The sequence below is a fragment of the Drosophila busckii genome, chromosome X (genome assembly GCF_011750605.1).
Source record: "Drosophila busckii strain San Diego stock center, stock number 13000-0081.31 chromosome X, ASM1175060v1, whole genome shotgun sequence".
Lineage (NCBI taxonomy): Eukaryota > Metazoa > Arthropoda > Insecta > Diptera > Drosophilidae > Drosophila > Drosophila busckii.
In genome coordinates this window covers 4,613,083-4,632,776 of record NC_046608.1, presented here as the reverse complement: position 1 = coordinate 4,632,776, position 19,694 = coordinate 4,613,083, and the positions used below count along the sequence as shown (strand labels likewise).

Below are 19,694 nucleotides of genomic sequence, written 5' to 3'. Positions count from 1 at the left end.
CCGGCACGTCCGTTGCGCTGAAAGGCACAATGCAAAATGAAATGAGACGCTAGCGTAAGCGAACGTAACGAAACGAATACGAGCGCGCGCTGCGATAAAACGAAACGAAAGGCAGAGCACTGGCAGCAGAGCAGCGGTAACCGCGGCATTGTCGCCCACGATTAACAGTGGAGCAAGACGCCTAAAACATATGCAAACACACCAATGTATAATAGAGATTTCACTTTGTGGTTTAATTTATTGTTTAGCACACTGTTTGTAAGAGTTGCATTTTTGACATTTGATTAGCAGCTTTCCAATACTGTACCACTGTGCCATTGAGAGCACTGCTGTAAGTCACTGTTAATGTTTGTTGTTGTTGTTATTCTTGTTGCTGCATGTCAAAACATACATACATATGTATGTATGTATGAATATATAATGAAGCTCTTTTCGCGGCATTGCCAGCTTGGCCAAACGCAAAATCATATTTTAAGTAATTCATTTGTTTAAATAATAGATGTACATACAAACGATAGTAAATGTGCTTTTATTGCAAGCGTACCCAGTACATACATATACACACTTTAATATAACAACAAATAAGTTGTTTATGTGATTTTTATACATATACACGCACACACACATGTAAAGCCGTTTGACTGTGTGCGTGAGAGAGAGAGTGAGCGTGAGAGAGAGTTCAGTTTGAAGAGCGTACAAAGCGCGTGGCAAACACATGGTTTTTGTTTTTGGCAAACGTGTAGACGAAGAAGCAGCTACAGCAGCATGGATCGCTTACAGTTAGTTCAAGTGTGAATGTGTGTACTTTGCACAGTGGTGCGAAATGCTTTCAAATGCAAAATTAAATGTTTATTGAAATTGAATAATAACAATGGCAGGCATTAGAAAGTAGGAAAATATAAAATCAAATTGGCATTATGCATATTTATCAATTTTTATAGACCGACAAAAACTAGAGTAGTCACCTTTCTAAATGTCATCATAGAAGGCATTGACATTCACAGTAAACGCAAAGCACATTGATTTAATGAGTTGAAATTAAATTAATTACAATTTTTTGTATTGTTATTGTGCTATATGGAAATTCAGTAAGCATTTTACAATAATTATTGTTAAGATATACTTGCACACATTTGAGAAGATACACTGTATTTATATGTTTTTTATATTGTATGTTTGCTTTTATTGATATTAACACTTTATATTGTTTGTATGCATTTAAAATTATTTCAAGTTCTCACTTTTCAGCTGAAATTTTGGGCGTAATATCAGTATGTACATATATGTACATATATATATGTACATATATATGTAAACACTTGTTTAGTATATAACTTAAAAAAAAAAGTGCGCCATGCATATTATTTGTGCAGCGAGTGTGTATGTGCACACACACCATGTGTCACACGCTGAGATAACGCAAGAGAGAGAGAGAGTGTGAGCGAGCAACCGATAGAGAGAGAGAATCAGAGCAGCAGTACACAAACACAACCGCAATATTAGCCTGCGTTTGCGTTTGACGCTAAATTTGTGTTTACCCCGCAACCCGCCCGCAAATAACAAAAACATAGCGTCGTCGTCAACAAAAAAAAATCGACCACGCTATCTCGCTCATTCTCCCACATACATTGAGTGGTAGAAAGAGCGACAATCGCAACTCGCGCATACAATGTATCGGCATTTAATTGATTTAAGGTACATACTTACATACATACATACATACATATGTATGTATTAATGTATGTATGTATGTATATGCTGAGCGAAACTTATTTATGCGCCCTTTTTTGCTTAGCTTTAAATATGCATAAGCATAATAATTTTTGTATCTGCTTTTTAAGAGAATCAGCACACTGTCCTTTGTAAAGAGATACACTACTACCGTTATTGTTGTTGCGCTGCGTGTGTGTTGCGATCTAGTTTTGATCACGCACACACACACGCACGCATACAGTTACATTTGGAGTGAAGCAGTTAAGCTATGAGTGAAGGGGGGTGGGCGACGCTGGCAGAGCAACACTTGTTCCACGTCGCGCTATTAATGAAAATGAATTGTAATGCGAACGTGTTAATTAGAATGAGATGGAGCTAGGCACAGTGTGCAGCTCATCCTCTTTGCTCGTGTGTTTGTGTGTGACGATGTAAAAACAAACAAAACTAACCAAGTAAATAAATATGTTTATACGTAAGTAAGTATGTATGTGTGTACATAAATAGAGAACAAATAGTAGAGAAATAGTAGATGGCAGTGGAGACAACAAAAAAGTTGAAGAAAGTTGACAACAATAATAAAAACAGCCAAGAGCTTCTTATCACTTGTCACTCAATTATACAAATTTTTATGATTTTGCCATTGCCTTTTTTCGTACTGCAAGTGGATTTCTTATATGTATGTATATGTATGTGTGTGTATGTAAATACATGTGTAGATATGTTTGCATGTATGTGTGTACATATAGCCTTGCTCACGTAATTGAATCGTTGCTGGCGTCGAGCGGCTTTTACTCTAATTGGAATTGTTGTCTGCGTCTGCTCGTTTTCCGGCCGGTTTTGGCCAAAGAGAATTTCTGTTTTTTTCAACGTGGCTGGCCAAAAATACTACAAACACACATACTAACACACATGCAAAGGCATTTAAACATGCAAGCATACTACACTAAATAGAACAAATGAAGCAGGCAGAGCAACCAAAGCTGTCAGCGTCAACGTCAGCGTCAGCGTCAATGTGTGTGTGTGTGTGTGGTTGGGGACACAACAACTACGCGATGTCGAACCGCGCTGCTGAGAGCGATAGCAACTGCATGTACAATATAAAGAAGCAGAAAAACTAACAAACAAAAATATATGGGACAAAACTGAGCGCAATAGAGAAAGAGCGCCTAGAAAAAGAGCGCACGCAAATTAGCCTGATAAGAGTGCTCGTCGCCTCGGGTAAAACAAAATAAAAAAATGTTTACACACAGCTTAAGACGCTACTGTCGCCATGCGGTTTACATTAAGTTCTGATGAATATTCATACATCAATACATACAAGCGTACATACATACATACATACGTGCTATGTAAGTTTGTTTTATTTTATACTGCGTTATACAACTAAAAGTCCAATAAGTGAAATTGCTTGATTGGGAATTGCAATGTGTAGGAATTTCAAGAGCGGCGAGAGCACAAAACAAAACAAAAAAACCAGTTAGAACGTGCAACTTGCGAGCAGCAGAGAGTAAACAAAAACAAAAACAGTTAAACAGGTGCAAAAAAGCATAACAACAATTGGGGACAGTGTGAGAGAGCGAGTATGCGAGCGAGAGAGCGCGCGCGGTAGCCCAAAAGCTTAAAATGACGCACACAAACAAATAAAGAGCGCGCACGCTAAGCTTGCACAGTGTGTCCAGTGTTAGCTGAAAATTGTTACGCTGCGACACCAACACGTGATGCAAAAACATAATCAAACATCAAGTAAATAGAAGAAAAAAATGCCTATTCTGTAGATAATACCAAACTGATCGTTTTACGTCACAACTTTTGCAGAATAGAATTTTTGTGGGGGACAAATTTGTTTAAATCAACGAGCTGCTGATCTCTTCTAATGCGACAAACTAAACTGTTCAAATGCCATTTCTTCTTAGACTAGCTACAAACACATGCATACTTATGTATGTATATATACACACACCTACAATATGTGTCTGCCTGTTTGTATAATCATGTGATACCAAAAATAAAGAAAAATGTGAAAATCAAATAACAGCGGCTGCGACAAGGCACTAAAAAGTCACCAAGCAAAAGTGGAGCAATAAAGCAAACAGTTGAAAATAGCCAAAAGAAAAAAGAGCATTGTTTCTGTTGAGTGCATACTTCTAAGCATACATATGTATATATGTATGTGTGCATATGTATTTAGATTAAGATATATGTGTGTACATATGTACATTTCCCCCACTTTCCATTGATGTGTACACCTATGTATTTACATATATACATATATGTCTGTATGTATGTATGTAGTATACCCTACCGTCTGAATTTGTTGCATTTGCAATTTAAAGAAAGGGCAGACGAAAAATGCAAATAGTTCTTATTTAATGCAGTAGACAATATATGTACATACCTAAATATTACATACCCACATTTGTATATATGTACATATTTATTTATTCAAATACGTTCCCTATATTTTGTCCGAATCTGCTGTATTAAATTTCAATAATAAACAAGAAGCAACAAATATTTAAAGAGTGTAGCTTGAGATTTACAGATTGATATATGTACACATTGTCAATGCTATTTGTTCTTTTTTTTTTTAAATAATTTTTTAATTATTAAAATATGCTATGTAAAATAGCAAAATTCTTGTGTGTACCGCATCAAAGTTGAAAATCCTCTCCTGCCAGCACAAACATTCCACAACAATGAAATTAGGCAAGAAAAACTAAAAATTCTAATAACATTAAGAAACACAAATTTAGACGCTAATAGTGGCAAGAGATATGACAGAAGAGTGAAAAGAGCAAGCAATACGAAAAACGCCTCAAAATTGTTGACACGCAGCAGCAGCAGCAGCTATGACGACGCACAGTGTGACAAAAATATTCAAATTGCCAATAGTCTAATAGAGCGCTAATAGTCACAGCATTTTAAACGCATTTCAATAGCATGCATACCACTGTGCATGGCTAGGTGAGGTCGCGTCGCAGCTAACATTACTTTTTGTTGTGTAGTTTTGTATGAATGTGTGTGTGTGTGTGTGTGTGTGTGGACGCAGGGCGTAGTGGATTGCAGTGGGCGGTGGGCGCACATTTGTCGTTTGGTTATGTTAAATTTAATTTCGTCTGCATTGCATTTAAGCGTACATGCATGTAAAAATAAACGTTTTCAATTTCATGAATGCTATTCTTTCTTACATTTTGTTGTTGTATAACAAACGTGTACATAAAACTAATTAATAAAAAACAAAAAGAGCAGCAGCAATATCAAAAACGCAAAGCAGCCAACAATAACAGAAACAAAATTCGTGTGTTGATCGCAGAGAGCGGCGGCGCGCTGACAATGTTTATTTCAGAGAGAGTACGAAAGAGAGAGCTCACACACATAAACGAGAGCGCGCGCGCGATAGCGTTTAAGAGAGTGTTAGCGTAAGAGGGGCAGAGAGTGTGCAAAAGCAAGCGGGGAGGTCAAACGGTGCGTTTTAGTTGTTCTATGTGTACAAAAGCAAAAGGCAATTCAAAATGTATGTAAAGTTTTCATAGCTATGTACGCATGGTCTGTTATATACAATTGTTGCTTATGTAAATGTAAACAAATAAATTTGACTCTCTTTTAAGCAATACTCACTCTTTTGCTGCTGTACTTACTGTACATCAAGCTGTCATTGCAGCAATTTAAGCCTTGGTACATCGATAGCTTTTATCACAAAAGATAACACAGCAACGGCAAAGATATTATGAAACACAAACTTAGAATGAAATAGTTGTGTGTACTCTATACTATACTAACTTGATAAATGATAAGAAAATCTGAATCAAAATCAGCTTTGAATTAGCAACTCGCGTGCAATCGCATATTTGTGATAATTTGCCGAAGGTTAAATAGTTAATAACAAATGAATGGATTAGTAATTTGTTTGCCGTTCATTATTGTCAAACAGGCTTTTAGCTCAAGTGCGCTGCTTCTAATTATTGCTAAATGGTATGTTAACAATAAAGGCTAAAAACATTCAATTTCTTGTTAATGTCATGCAATTAATTTGCATTTATTTTGAATTTCAAAATGCGCGCCCAAGCAAAGCTGACAACTTGCTTAAAAGAGCTAAAGCTTGCAGTTATGCGCTAGATGGCGCTACTTTACTTACTAAGAGAAACGCGCATGCCGCACAGTCATAGCAACTTATGCAGCAGATGGCGCCACTCGATGTCAAATGCCAAAAAATTACGCTCAAAGTTTTGCACATCGGAAAAAATCCAGAAAAGAAATCCATGCTCTAAAACTTCTTGACACACCTTATTGAAAAACAGCCTCCAAATTTAAATTCTTTGTCGAATAACAGACAGCAATTTAATTATAGATTGTAAAACTGAAAGATCGAACTAGAAGGAGATCCAATTGTTTGAAACACCAAGTCAGTTGAATGGAATTTCTTGTTAAATATTTCTTTAAATGCAATGCACATTTTGTATTTTTTTTTAAACATTTATTTAAATTTTTATTTGTTCTTGCTGTCAATATACAATTTTGGGGGGTTGGTTACATTTAAACTTGCATCTTAATTTACAAGACTTTCATTTTGTAAGCTTAAATTTATTTTTTTTATTTTGATTGCAGACATTTATTTAGTTTCTTGAAATTCAATATTGGTAATATTGGATATTTTAATATTGTTTTTTTTATTAATATTACAGTTACAATGCTAAAAAAAAATTCCATTTACAGTGTGCAACAAAAATGTTGCCATATTGCATCCACTAAATATGAATTCATTTTTGCTGCCCACTGTACTTAGCTAAATGTATATTTTTTATATGTAATGTTGCAAGTTGCAAATTGAGTAATATTTTTGGCTTGCTTATATAACTAGTACATTAACTAATGTAAGCTTGATTTACGTATAAAATCGTTGAAGCTATACTTATGCTTTTTGACTTGTATCGACTTGATCGACGAAATGAATGGCTGTTGACTAAAATGAATTTATTCATTTCTAAATGAATGTGCATATTCATTGGAGCTTAAAGTAATAATTTAAACTTTGTTTATTCATAGTATATATGTATAAGTGTTGCTAAGTTTTTACTTTTGTAGTTTTTCGGAAATTTATGTCGGCTCTTACAGAGAAGATCATCGAAGACTTTGGAAATTCCATCAATTCATACAGACTAACATGAGTTTTTTTTTCTCTAAGAATAAGCGCCTGGAAATCTTACCTGCTAACATTTATATATATTTAATATTTTGACTTTAAATTGGGATTTAGTGTTTACTACACACACACACACACGCACATAAGCATAAATTATGGAATTGTCTTAATATAGTTGCTTTTGCTTAAATGCTAACGAAATGTTGCCTTCTCTTTCGCGGTCTACGGTCATGTTGGAGCTTTGCCTCTCTGTCTAATCAACGCTCTAGCGCTATTTCATTCTACGAATTTATATACAGAGTGATAGTCACACTTATACACTAGGCTACTATATATGTTATACCATTTAGAATAATATAATATTTTAATTGAGCATTGCCCGACACAAAAAAAAAAAAAAAAATATATGCATATCGTTTACGATTTATCTAGTCTCTAAGTTTAAAGTTTAAACACTACTACACTTAATACTGATTTTTTTTACTTGGCTCTTGGGCCATTTAGACGTGATCTGCTTGAATCTCGGTATGCACTGCTTGTAACTCAATATCCGTTTCCTCTGTTAGCGTATAGACGCCCTTGCTTTGTGCTTGCTCCATCATTGGACTATTCAGCTGGGCATAGGCCAAGTTGCTGTCAACGGGTAGACTGCTCGTAATGATGGCTTCAGCTGCGGTTGTGGTTGGAGTATAGACGGGAGCAGGCGTTGCCAATCGGGCAGCCGCCTGGCAGCTGTTGGGATCCATGGTTAGAATGGGAACGAGCTCATGGTTAACGTAATCCCTCAGCACCACCGATGTGGGCGTATCTGCAGATAGAAATTGGTGAGTAATTGGCACATATAGTTGAAAGTTGGACGTAGCCAAAGCGCTGATACACTTTGACAACAATGAACACCATTTTATCATTTTGCTATAATTGCCAATAAACTAACAAAATAATGATTAAAATACTAAATATAAATTAAATGTGTTAATAATTATTACTAAAATGTATAATAATTGCTATTTGAAGCTAAAATTAAAGCTTGTTTAATTAAAATTTAGATATAATGCAAAACAATGCAAGAAACCAGAAATAATATTTAAGAAATTACATTGTTAATTTTGTTTAATAACATATACAAATAAGTCTTATTTGTTATTTAAACTTGTTTACTTACATTTTAAGTATTAAAACGTTTTTTTACTACTAAAAACTAACTAAATAATGCAAAAGAACTAAATATATATTTTAAATTTGCTAATAATATAAATAAATATATACTTCAAATAATAAATTTGACATTCAAATTGATGCTTGTTCAATTAAAACTCTTTTAAAAATGTTGTGTTATTTCAGTCTTAAAATACAAATAAAATATATATTAAATATGTTAATAACATTTTATTAACATTTATACATTTATAATAAAATTATTTCGGTTTCAAAACTTAAACTAAATGAACAATTTAGCTTGAGGTTAAGTTTAAGGTTTTTTTTTTAATATTTTAAAAAATGTAATTAACTTAAAAATAAGACAAAATTAACAAAGATAAATTAAATATATTTATAAAAAAAATAATAAATTAAATTGTTTTCTAGGTTTCAGCATTAAAACTGCTGCGATGGGAGCTCATTAGGGATGCGAGACCCCCTGGGGAGTTCTGGCCGGGATTACCTGTCACCAGAGTCTCTTCGGTGGGATGGCGTTGATATAGATGTCCAGCTCGCCCCTCATAGCGTCAGGCGGGTGGGCCATAGTACTGGCTGCCCTCCTCATGATTCAACTCCAACATGGCGCTGTTGGAGGCAGTGACCAGCTCATCCGATTGCTTGAACTTGACCACAACGCTGATGCGATGGACAATCTCCTCCTGCAGCACATTGAAGCACATGGCGGTCAAAGTCATGCCGGACATAATGTAGACGGAGCAGAACCAGGTGGTGGCATTCGAGTCGCGTCTAAGCGTGGGCAGCATATCGCCAAAGCCAATGGTGGACAAGCTCATAAAGCAAAAGTAGATGCCATCGACAATGGGCCAGTTCTCCAGGCGGTACATGACCATGGCGCCAAAGCCAATATAGATGCTAACCATGGTGAAGCAGAGCAGAATCGGTGCACAAAGACTCCAGCCATGCATCGAGCCGCGCGATTCGCTGGCACTTAGCGAATCAATATCAGCGGCGCTGCTATTGCCAGTGGCTGCAGTTCCCGTGGGCGTATTGATCTCGGCCACCGTTAGCTTCTCCTCGGTGGCATGGTAAACATCTCGCACATAGTACGGCTCCTGCATGGCCGCCTGCTGCTTGCGCAGTTCCTCCTGCTGCCGCTTGCGCTTCATGCGTCGCTCCTTCTCCGCCATGCGCTTCTCATCGTGAGAGCAATAGCGCGCAGGGTTCGAGCATCCAGCAGGGCAAGCACGAGCGCTTGAGAAATCAACCTGCTGCGCGGGCGTGCATATTCTGGCAAGAATGGCTGCAGTGCTTGCTGCGCAGATAGAAAGAAGTCAAGGTATGCCGAACCAGGGCAAGGGAGACGACGGTCGCACATCGCGTCCAAAGTGTGTGCGCCGGAGCTACGGTGCATAGACGCGTAGTCCCTGCCAGCAGAATAAATATGCGCAATGGGAGTTAGCTTCGCGTCTCAATATATAAGTGCAAATGTGACATTATTTTATATATAGAGTATGAAATTATGTTTGGAACAGAGCATGCAGCTTCGCATCTAGTTAGGGGACAATCACTCCATTACTCATTTCGACTCTGGTCAGTTAAATGTAACACACAAGTAAAGAGGCTCAACCAGTAGATCAAGGAGATCGCCACCTCTCCTGATCAGAAGCAAGATTCCACAGTCAGACCCACGAGAAATGAAGAGTCCGTGACGAGACCGTTGGAATATGGACTCAGTCTCTTTTAATTTATATTCTTAAAAGTATATTTATAGTTGTTAGATCAGCTTCTTGTCTTTTCGTGCGCAGCCGTGTTGATCATCCGAGTTGGAGCGAGGTACTACAATAAATAATGAAATAAAATTGTGGCTCATTAAATAAAACAGTTAAAGCACTTTTAGTACTAACACTTAGTGGTTAACTTTATTTTAAATGCTTATTTTCAAAACGAGCAACTTTGCACTGTTAATTTGAAGCCTTAAATCATTTTTAGATTTGTAGCTTAGTTTGATCAGCATTTGTCTAAGTTAATTTAATAAACAAAAGCCTTACTTTTGTATTTAGTTTGTTTTAAATTTGACGCTTTTGTTTTTGCTGCTACAAATTCAAAATAATAGTTTATATTAAAAAATACTTATAAATATGCCGAAGAAAAATTTTAAATGCGCAGTGTAGTCTGTAGTCCCCAAACTATAGAGAAATAGACCTAAACCTAGAGCTAGGGAGATTTTTATTGTTGCTAACCCTTTATATAAAAATTTATTAAAATGCCGCACTTGCCAATAAAAAGGGAAAACCAACTTAAAGCTACTTTTAGTTTGCTTTGAGCATTGATTTGAAATTCTGTGAGCGCAATTTTTGTTTGGCTATGGATTTGAATTTAGTGCTGTATTTAATTATGTAAATAAAACTTTGCTAAGCAATGCACAAATATTTGCAAATTTTGATTTATTTAAATAAGTAGAATATTTAGTTTTGAGTTGCAAAAATTGAAGCACTTAAAACTGATTAAGTTTAGTCTTAAATTAAAAATTAAACAATTCGTAAGCTGCTAGCATTAAATTAATAATTCTTGCTTACATTTTAAATTAATTTCAAAGCAAGCAGCAATGTTTTATGTATTACAAATAAAAGATCAAAAGACTTGCTTATACTAAAATGCAGTATATAAATACTAAAAAATTCATTTATTTGCGCACCTTATTTAATATAAAAAATTCATAATGAAAATGTAACTGAACTGTAACTGAAACACAAATTTAATTGAAGTGCATATGAGCATATGAAATTGAAATTGCGAGGACACAGCTGTGTGAATGAAATTGGCAGAGAGTTGAATATTTGCGGTCGTTGGCTGCTGTCTGCGAATCAAATGAAGTCAAATTACATGCACATCTGTCAAATGAGCCACAAATATGCCGCAAAAGCCTCTTGCCACGCCCACACACACACGCACACACACACACACACAGAAAAAGGCAGAAAGAAATAATTAAACGCAAAAGCAATAAAAAATAAAAAGTGCCTAACAAGCTTTGACGGCAGGTAAACCACACTGCATGGGCTAAAGTAGTTATGAGTGTGGCAGCTGTGGGCGTGGCACACACACACACACACATACACAGAGACACATGCTGCTGACATAAGCAATGTCAGACGTTGTCATCGTCATCATTGTCGTCAGGTGTCTCATGCATAAATTGAAAATTTCTTAATTTTATTGCTGCGCTCGCTCTGATGTATTTGTATGCAAAGTTATACATGCACACATATGTATGTGTGTCTGTGTGTGTGTGTGTGCTTTATGTGTGTGCTCGCTTTTATTAAGGCTGCGTGCCTGGCGAAAAATTGTTGCCTATTTGCGGGCGCAGGACATTAAGCACAGCACAAAACGCTCGTCACAAATAAATTGAATCAATATAAAATCACATAAACTGAGTTGACTGACTAAAGTACCCGATGTCAATGCAAATGCCATGCCGAACGACAAAAAAAAAAGAAGGAAAAAACAAGAAAACACCTCGAGCTATGGCCCTAGTGCGTATGAGTGTTGTCGGCTATGCTAGAAGCTAGAAAAAAGCTAAAAATAAATACAAATATGCAAGCAATATGCAAAGGCTAGAAAATATGCAAAATTATAGTAATTTTGTTTAAATAAATGTGTAACTGAGCTAAGCATTTTATTTATTCTTTTATTATTTAAACATTCGTCGTTTTTATTTTTTGAATAGCACTAATCCAAATATGTAACAATGTAGCATTAAAAAGCTTATTGAAAAATTATAAAATACTGAATTTAAAAAATAAAGCTTATGCTTAATATTGCATTTAAATTTAATAATAAATATTTGACTGCGATTTTTTTTTTTTTTTTTTTTTTAGCGAAATTTGGTTTAAACAAAATTCAGCTGAGTGCAGTAAATGGATTTAAATGGAAAATTAAGCAAGAGACTTTCAGCGCCTTTATAAAATATATACAAAAATTGGCAGTTTCATTATTATAATGAATACGAACTTATGAATAAATTTTAAATAACTGTTAGCAAAAAAGCAAAAGCTCAGCAACTTGTCAGCCGTAAAATATTTTAAGCTTGAAATAAATATAATATAAAAATATAAAAATATGATATACGAACTTACTTTCTTATTATATTATTTATTAATTTAATTTTTCTAACTTAGATTTTAGACTATAAACTGTTTGTAATTGTCTAAGCTCTGCCATTTACAAAAAATGCTAAAACTAGCTAGAAAGTTAAGCTAAACTGACAGCACTGCTACGAGCTACATGTGTGTGTGTGTGTGAGCAAGAGAGTGTGAGCGTGCGAGCGAGATAGCAAGCATGTAATTGCGTTGACAGCAAATTTAAATGAAATCCTCCCGCACCCAACTTCAAAATCTGTAGCAAAGCAAAACGTCAATGTGTCACAAAGCAAGCGACAGACAGACAGACACACACACATACGCACATGTGTACACACACACACCCCAATAAATACATTGTGCCTGTTGTTGAGAGGGCGTAGCTGGTAACTGGTAACTGCAAATGCCAAGGCATGTGTAGGGCTAATAATATTGGCATTGACCCGCAACCAACAGAAAAATCAACATATATGCTCATTCTCAATCCCTTGCTAAACCCCTAAACTCAGTCTTTCTCTCTCTCTCACTCTCTTGCACTATTTCTATCTCTTTCTTACTCGTGACTGGCTTTAGCTGTAAAGCTCAGCTGGCGCGCTGTCAATTTGCCTTGGCACTGGGAATTGAGGCATCTACATATTTTATTGAAAGATATTGAAAGATTTCAATATTTAAAGCGTGGCGCGCACTGCGTTTGGGCCCAACTCAAAGAGCATTGGCTAATAGACGCTGATTTGATGTGTGTGTGTGTGTATGTGTGTGTGTGTGTGTGTGGTAGCTTCTTCGGTTTCCAATCATATCAAAATAAATAACAATTTATAACAATAAGCAAAAAGGCGCGCTGTCAAAAAGCCTTCAGCTAACCCAAAGGATATGCCATTAGCGTCTTTTACTTTGCGCATTGCATACTTTTTGGGGCTGCCACTGGCTTTTTGTCCTGCCTCTTCAATTACATTGTTGCCGTTGCGCTTTGAACATTTTTAATGCACTGCAAAATAAAACTAAATACGCACAAAATTAAGTTGCTTACAAAATTTCAAACTGATTTAAACTATTTTGAGTAATTGATGTTGTATTAAATATAAATTAAATAATATAAAGTACTAAATATTAGCTGCTTGTAGCATAATAAAAATTATACTAAATAATAATCGCTTTAAATTAAAAATAGTGCAAATAGCTCTTTTTATTAAATTAAAATTTTAAAATGTTGAAACAATATTATTTGTGCTATTTATTGTATTTCAAATTACAAATAGTTGAAAACATATAATTTGCTTATAAATTATAAATTGCGCATAATATAAATTATAATATTCAAATTATGAAAAAATAATATTTAAGCTATAATGTTTGAGTCTATAGCCTTCATTGCTAGTACGCCGCAGCTTTAGTTAATATATTATTTTGTATACTAATTAAGCTTGTAAATAAATGTGCTTTTAAGTTAAAATTGTAATATTTTGCAAAGCTTTTAGTTAGACTAAGCAATTTTATGAGCAGAAAAAAATTAAATGTTCAGCTAAATTATAAAAGTGCCAACTGTTTATTATTAAATAAGCATTTGCAAATAATTAAAGAGATTTTATTTTAGTTAACTAAAGCAAGTTTTTGCTTTTAATAAACTGTTAGCTAATGTGTAAATTTTGCACTTTAGACTTAAGTAAACTAGAGTGAGAAAGTTGTGCAAAATTTGCTTGGCTATCACAATATTAAATTACATTTAATGCTAACAAATAAAGTATTAACTGTAAATCAATTCGAACGCCTGCAGCTTGTGCTTAACTATAAAGTTATGCGGCTGCTTTGCATATTGCTGTTAACAGCACAATATTCTGTATTCGATAAGCACTCGTGTCTTGCTTAAATGTAATATAAAGCCCGTAAGGAGAGCATGTAATATTGTATATCGTATATTGTATATTGACGGGTCCACATGATGCGCATAAAGCACAAAATGGTGTCGCATAAAAGAGGCAAAAGAACAACAAATAAATTGAGAGAGAGAGAGAGAGAGAGCTGTAGATGATAGTGGCAAGCGCTGTGGCAAATGGAAAATGAAATTTAAAATTATTTTGCAACTAAATTACTTGTCTTATTGGTCAATGGGGAATTTGTGTGTGTGCTGCTTGGGCTATTTATATATAGCCCAGAGGCTGTGACTGCAATGCACACTATAAATTCCCATTTATGCCCAGGACAATCATAGAGAGACACACACAGAGACATTGAATTTGGTTTTTGACTTCAGACTAAGTGGCTTAGCCTGGGCGTGCGGCTTGCCTCTCTACACAATAATAATAATAATCATATTGTTGGCTGCTCCACTACCTTTTTTTTTGTTGCCCACAAAAAACAATAATAATAATAATAATAAGCTAGCTTGGCCAGCAAGCCAGCAAGTCATGTTAATACAAATGTCCCAACAGCCTCACTGCTGACTAAAGCAATTGCAAACTGACAATGAACCAAGCCCCAGTTCCAGACCCCCAAAAATCGTTCAAACATTTTATGCACTGGGCGTCGCACTCGTACTCTCTCTCTCTCTCTCTCTTTCACTCTCTTTCACTCTAGTGTGCTGTGGCTTTCTATTTGCTTGCTGGCCTTTGCACAAACTGCCAAGATCAGCAGAAAATTTTTGCAAATTTTATTTTATAGCATTTTCACAAGTGGAATGGTTTTCTCTATGACTTTGCTGTCTATGTATGTGTGTGTGTGTGTGTGTGTCTGTGTATTTTGGGGCATTCGGGGCTAAGCAAATAGCTTCGTTTGTTGTTTTGTTCTATCAATATTTGAGTTTCGGCTTGTTTTTTGTGCCTGAACCTACAAAATTACTAAGCAACAACAAAAGCAAATTGTCTCTCTCTCTCTCTCTTTTTATGCCAGCACTCAACAGTTTTCTATGCACATAGACAACTGTAAAGCTCATAAACGCAGCATAGGCAAACTTCAACACACACACACACACACACACACACATACATATGTAAATATTTAAAATTGAGGTGCGTCCTATTGTGTGTTGTGTTTGGGCCATGCCAATTGAAAGATATTCTCCTCACATGAGCACACAAATGACAGTCGAGCAGCATCATCGATAAGCCATCTACTTACATAACTAGAGATGCTGGCTGCTATGTTAGATAGAAAGTTGAGCAACATTTTCTACTTTTTTTTAATTTGCAATTTTTCAAAATGCTTATTGTCGAGACAATAAAATAAAATAGCATCAAAATCTTATTTGCATAAGCAAATTTAAGTGTTTAACGCTGTGAGCTAAAGTCAGCGAGCAGCTTGTGGCGAGTAACGAATTGGAAGCGACGAGTAATGTATACAAATTGGCAATAAATAAATAACAAGTAATGAATAAAGAGTGAGTGAATAGTAAGTAATAAGTGTTGAGTAGTGAGTAATTTATTAAAAAGTAGCGAGTAGCAAGTTACGAATAAAAAGTATTAGCTGGCAAGTTATAAAGAAAAAGTAGCGAGCTATGAGTAAAAAGTATTGAGCAATAAATAATAAGTAACGACTAATTATTAACAACTAAAGAGTAATAAATGAAAAGTAGCAAGAAGCAAGAAGCAAGCAGCGAGTAACAAATATAAAGTGGCAAGTAATAAATAACAAGGAGCGAGTAATGAATAGAGTGAATAGTAAACAATAAGTAGCAAGTAACAAATAATAAATAGAGTGAATAGTAAACAATAAGTAGCAAGTAATAAATAAAAAGAAGCGAGCAACTAAATAATTAGCAGCGAGTAAGCAGTATTAAGTGCCGATTAATAAATAACAACTAACGAGTTGTAAACAACAAATAGCTAGTAATGAATAACAAGTAGTGAGAGTAACGCTCTAGCGAGTATAAGTATTGAGACTAGCGAGTAGCTTTAGCTCTAGTAGCTGAGCATGGGCGTAGGCTAAGTAAAAGTTCTGGAAAAATATAATAAAAACTATTTAGGGCATACATTAATGTATATCAACCAATATGTTAACAATTAAGTAGAAACTTAAAAGTTTTTGCTGTCTGTATAAAATACATATCATTAAAAATTTATATTAAAACTTTAGTTTTAATATGAGCAACTTTAGTAAACAATCATTGTAAGTTTTAGGCAAGTATTAAGTATTTGCTATATCTATATATATATATATATATATCTACTACTCGTAGATAGCGCTTATATATTTAATAATATTTTCTACACTGCAGCCATATGCTACACTTTTTGCCTGTCTCTTGCTCTAGTCACTGTTTTCACAAGCGCAATCGATTTTCAACAAACTTGGCGCTACAAATTCCAATGGCATAACAGCCAGCGTTAGAGTCATCGAGTTGCTTAGCGGCGCTTTCATTGATCATTAAGTGAATTTGGTGGCAGTGGCTTTATGTGGCCAGCGAGCCAACGAGCTGATGCCAAAGGCTGTGCATGGTTCATAGCACGTTTGGCTTGGGCCAAGGCGCGTATACTTGACGCTCGCGCCATTGAAGTAAAACAAATTTCCGTTTGGCATGGGCATAAAATTTATAGCCCATGTCGATGGCCAACGTAGCCGCGTGATGATGACTACACTAACACTACTAACAACAACAACAACAACAACAACAACTGCATGAGGGCAACAAGAACAACTGCAACCACTGGTGTCCAGCGGGCACTTACCAATTGTGGTCAAAACGGTCAGAGAGTACAAAAACGCTTTAGCGAAATTCCACTCGTGCGGCGGCCCGCCTGCCCCAGCCAAACGATGATGATGATAGTGTGTGTGGAGTAGGACAGCTTCTGTGGCTGGATTGTTACCCGCTGTTGATGAGCCAGCACCAGCACCAGCGCCAGCGCCAGAGCCAGCGGCGGATGCTGTGTGTCCAGCAGCCAAATCGTCGTGTGATAATTGCAGCATAACGTCCTCGTTCAGTCTCTTGATTAATTGGTCTTGAAACTTGGCAATTTCAAGTGCGGCTAATCTATAAGTGCGAAATAGCAGGTTTGCCATTAGTGTTTGCATTAAATTGAGAGTTGAAAAAAAAATGTAGTTGCAATCCAAACTAAATGTGTTGCAAAAATAAAAACACAGAAATTTTGTGGCGCTTGCAGAAAGAAGTAAATATTATTTTTTATTTGATTATATAAGTTTTAGTGTTGTGTAAATTAATTATTAAAAAGGATAATATACTTGATTTATATATATTGATGTTTATACGTATGTTTATATATTCCTAAATATCATTTTTATTATTTGATTTTTTGAGTTTTAGTATTGTTCAAATTAATAATTAAAAATTATAATATATGACGCTATTTATATTATTTTATATATTTTAATTCGCTAAATTTGAATAAATTTAAATATTATTTATTATATAATTATTTAAAAAGGATAATATACTTGATATTTATATATTGATGTTTATTGATTTGTTATATTGATATTGATTTGATTGTATAGAATATTGATTTTTGATTTGTCAAACGTGTTGATTTGTATATTGATATTGATTTGTGTGTATAGAATAAGTAGTAAATATTTTTTGTTATTTGATTATTTAAGTCATAGTGTTGGTTAGTTGGTATATTAATAATTAAAAAGGATATGTGCCTCATATTTTTAAATTCATATTTATATTTTTGGTTTATATTTTATTATTGTATATTTCTTCATTAGCCAAAAAGATTTTTAGTTTTGAAAGCCGTCAACTACAATTAAAGTTTATAAAAAAGATAAAATGTAAATATGCTATAAATGTTAGTGAAATATAAAAAAAGCTATAAAATTTAAAGTTTAAAGTCTAAGCCAAACTTGTCGTATACGTACTTTGTCCAGTTCTCCTTGTAGAGTATGTTGAGCGAAACGGTTATGTCCCAGATATTCTCAATGGTGCGCTGCCTTACGTCATAAGTATCCGGTGCTAAAGCAAACTGCGGCTGCCCACCCGGCTCAAGATCTGTCTCATCTATGCCATAAATAAAGTCATTCGATGCAGGGCCATAGCCAAAGCTGCTGCTGGTGCGACCATCTCGGCCCTCGAGCATCAACTCCTGGCCATGGCCAACTGCAGTAGTATCATTGTCCGTGTGCTGTGCCCGATGTTGTTGTGGTTGCTGCTGCTGCTGCTGTGACTGCGACTGCGACCTTTGCTGCTGATAGATGCCATTGCCGCCGTTCAGGGCCATGTTGCGCTTTGTGGATGCCAGCGTATGCTGTTGGTGCAACAGAGCCGAGTCCTCGTTCTCAATGGTTAGGAATATGAAGGAGCCTGCGAATAATGCAAAATACACAGACACACCATTGAAACCATTGAAGTTACCAACAATGCCCAAAAATAAAGTGACAGCAACACCATTTGCTGAGTGCCACACAGAGCTTTGCATGCGAAAGAGAGACAGAGCGAGTCTATTGGGCTTTCGAACTGTCAGTTATTTTAATATGCAGATCACGTAAGTGATACGCATAAAGCCTCGTTGCATTTGCTAGTACCAGAGCAAACGTGTCAAAGGATTTGATTGTAAATGACACGAGGTTAAGAGCATGACAATCAAATTAAAATAATATTTACTATACAAGCGTTTGCTTTTAAATTCAGTTGAAGTGCAGAAAATGATGCAAATGCTTGTCAAAAGTGTCTTTAATTTGGCTGTGCTTGTAAAATATGCCATTTATATAGAATTAAAGAAATAAATAAGTATAAGACAAAGCAGCTCGCATTTATTTTTAAAAATTTTGCTTACAGAATTTCCAAAATGCAAACGTTGCGCATTAGCTTTATATTTATGCATTACATTGCTAATTTATTGTATTAATACGCGCATTAATTATAATAACACTTATGCATAACAATTTGCGACAAAAACAGCGAAATATGCAGAACAAAATTCAAATAAGAACGCGCGCGCCAAACTTCAACTGTCATCCAGCATAGCAATCAGCTACGTGCTGAGCTCGATAGTTGCGCGATCGTTATCGTTGATTCTGTTGTGCTGTCTTGAATTTTTGTAGCAGTCAGCTTTTGTCAGGCTGACAATTATTCGCTATGCAAAGTGCGCTGTTTGAAATTCAAAAACTCAGACTTTAAATAAACTTCTGTCTAGCTAATTAATCAAAAATTAACAATTTGCAATTTAAATTAATAAATTGAATATTTGTTATAGCTCAATAGCATAAAAGCATAATTTATAGCTTTATTTCATGGCTAATAGTTTTGAGCAATGAACTTGTAGTGCAATTTTTGATGTAGACATTTCTAACAATTTAAAAAATTGGTGCTCGTTAGATAGGCTAACATGAGAAAGGGCAATAGATTGAATTTCTTAGAGTCCTTAATCAAATTTCTTGCTGCTGGCAAATTAAGGAAATTGTTTTCAATTCGTTTGCGCTGACATATAAATTTTGAGTGAGTGACGTGCAATAAGAAAATGAATTCAATTTTGATATCTAAAAAGTGAGAGAGGGAGAGAGAGAGAGAGAGAGAGAGAGAGAGAGCGAGAAGCGAGTGAAAATTCAATCAGTCTGCGGTCACATGCTGAGCTAACAACAAGAAACTGAGCAGGGAG

The 19,694-nt window shown here is 35.3% G+C and overlaps 1 protein-coding gene across 1 annotated transcript in view; it reads right to left on the bottom strand.

Moving 5' to 3' along the window:
- Nucleotides 1-7,582: 7,582 nt before the first annotated feature.
- LOC108607094 overlaps nt 7,583-19,694 on the bottom strand; it is a 47,943-nt gene continuing 35,831 nt past the window's right edge. Inside the window, exons 4-7 of the mRNA XM_033294373.1 lie at nt 17,959-18,400; nt 16,809-17,110; nt 8,514-9,323; nt 7,583-7,661 (exon numbers count right to left, since the gene is read on the bottom strand). Of these exons, the coding sequence (XP_033150264.1) occupies nt 8,578-9,323; nt 16,809-17,110; nt 17,959-18,400 (1,490 nt within the window). The 3' untranslated portion in view covers nt 7,583-7,661; nt 8,514-8,577. The remainder of the gene's footprint in view (nt 7,662-8,513; nt 9,324-16,808; nt 17,111-17,958; nt 18,401-19,694) is intronic.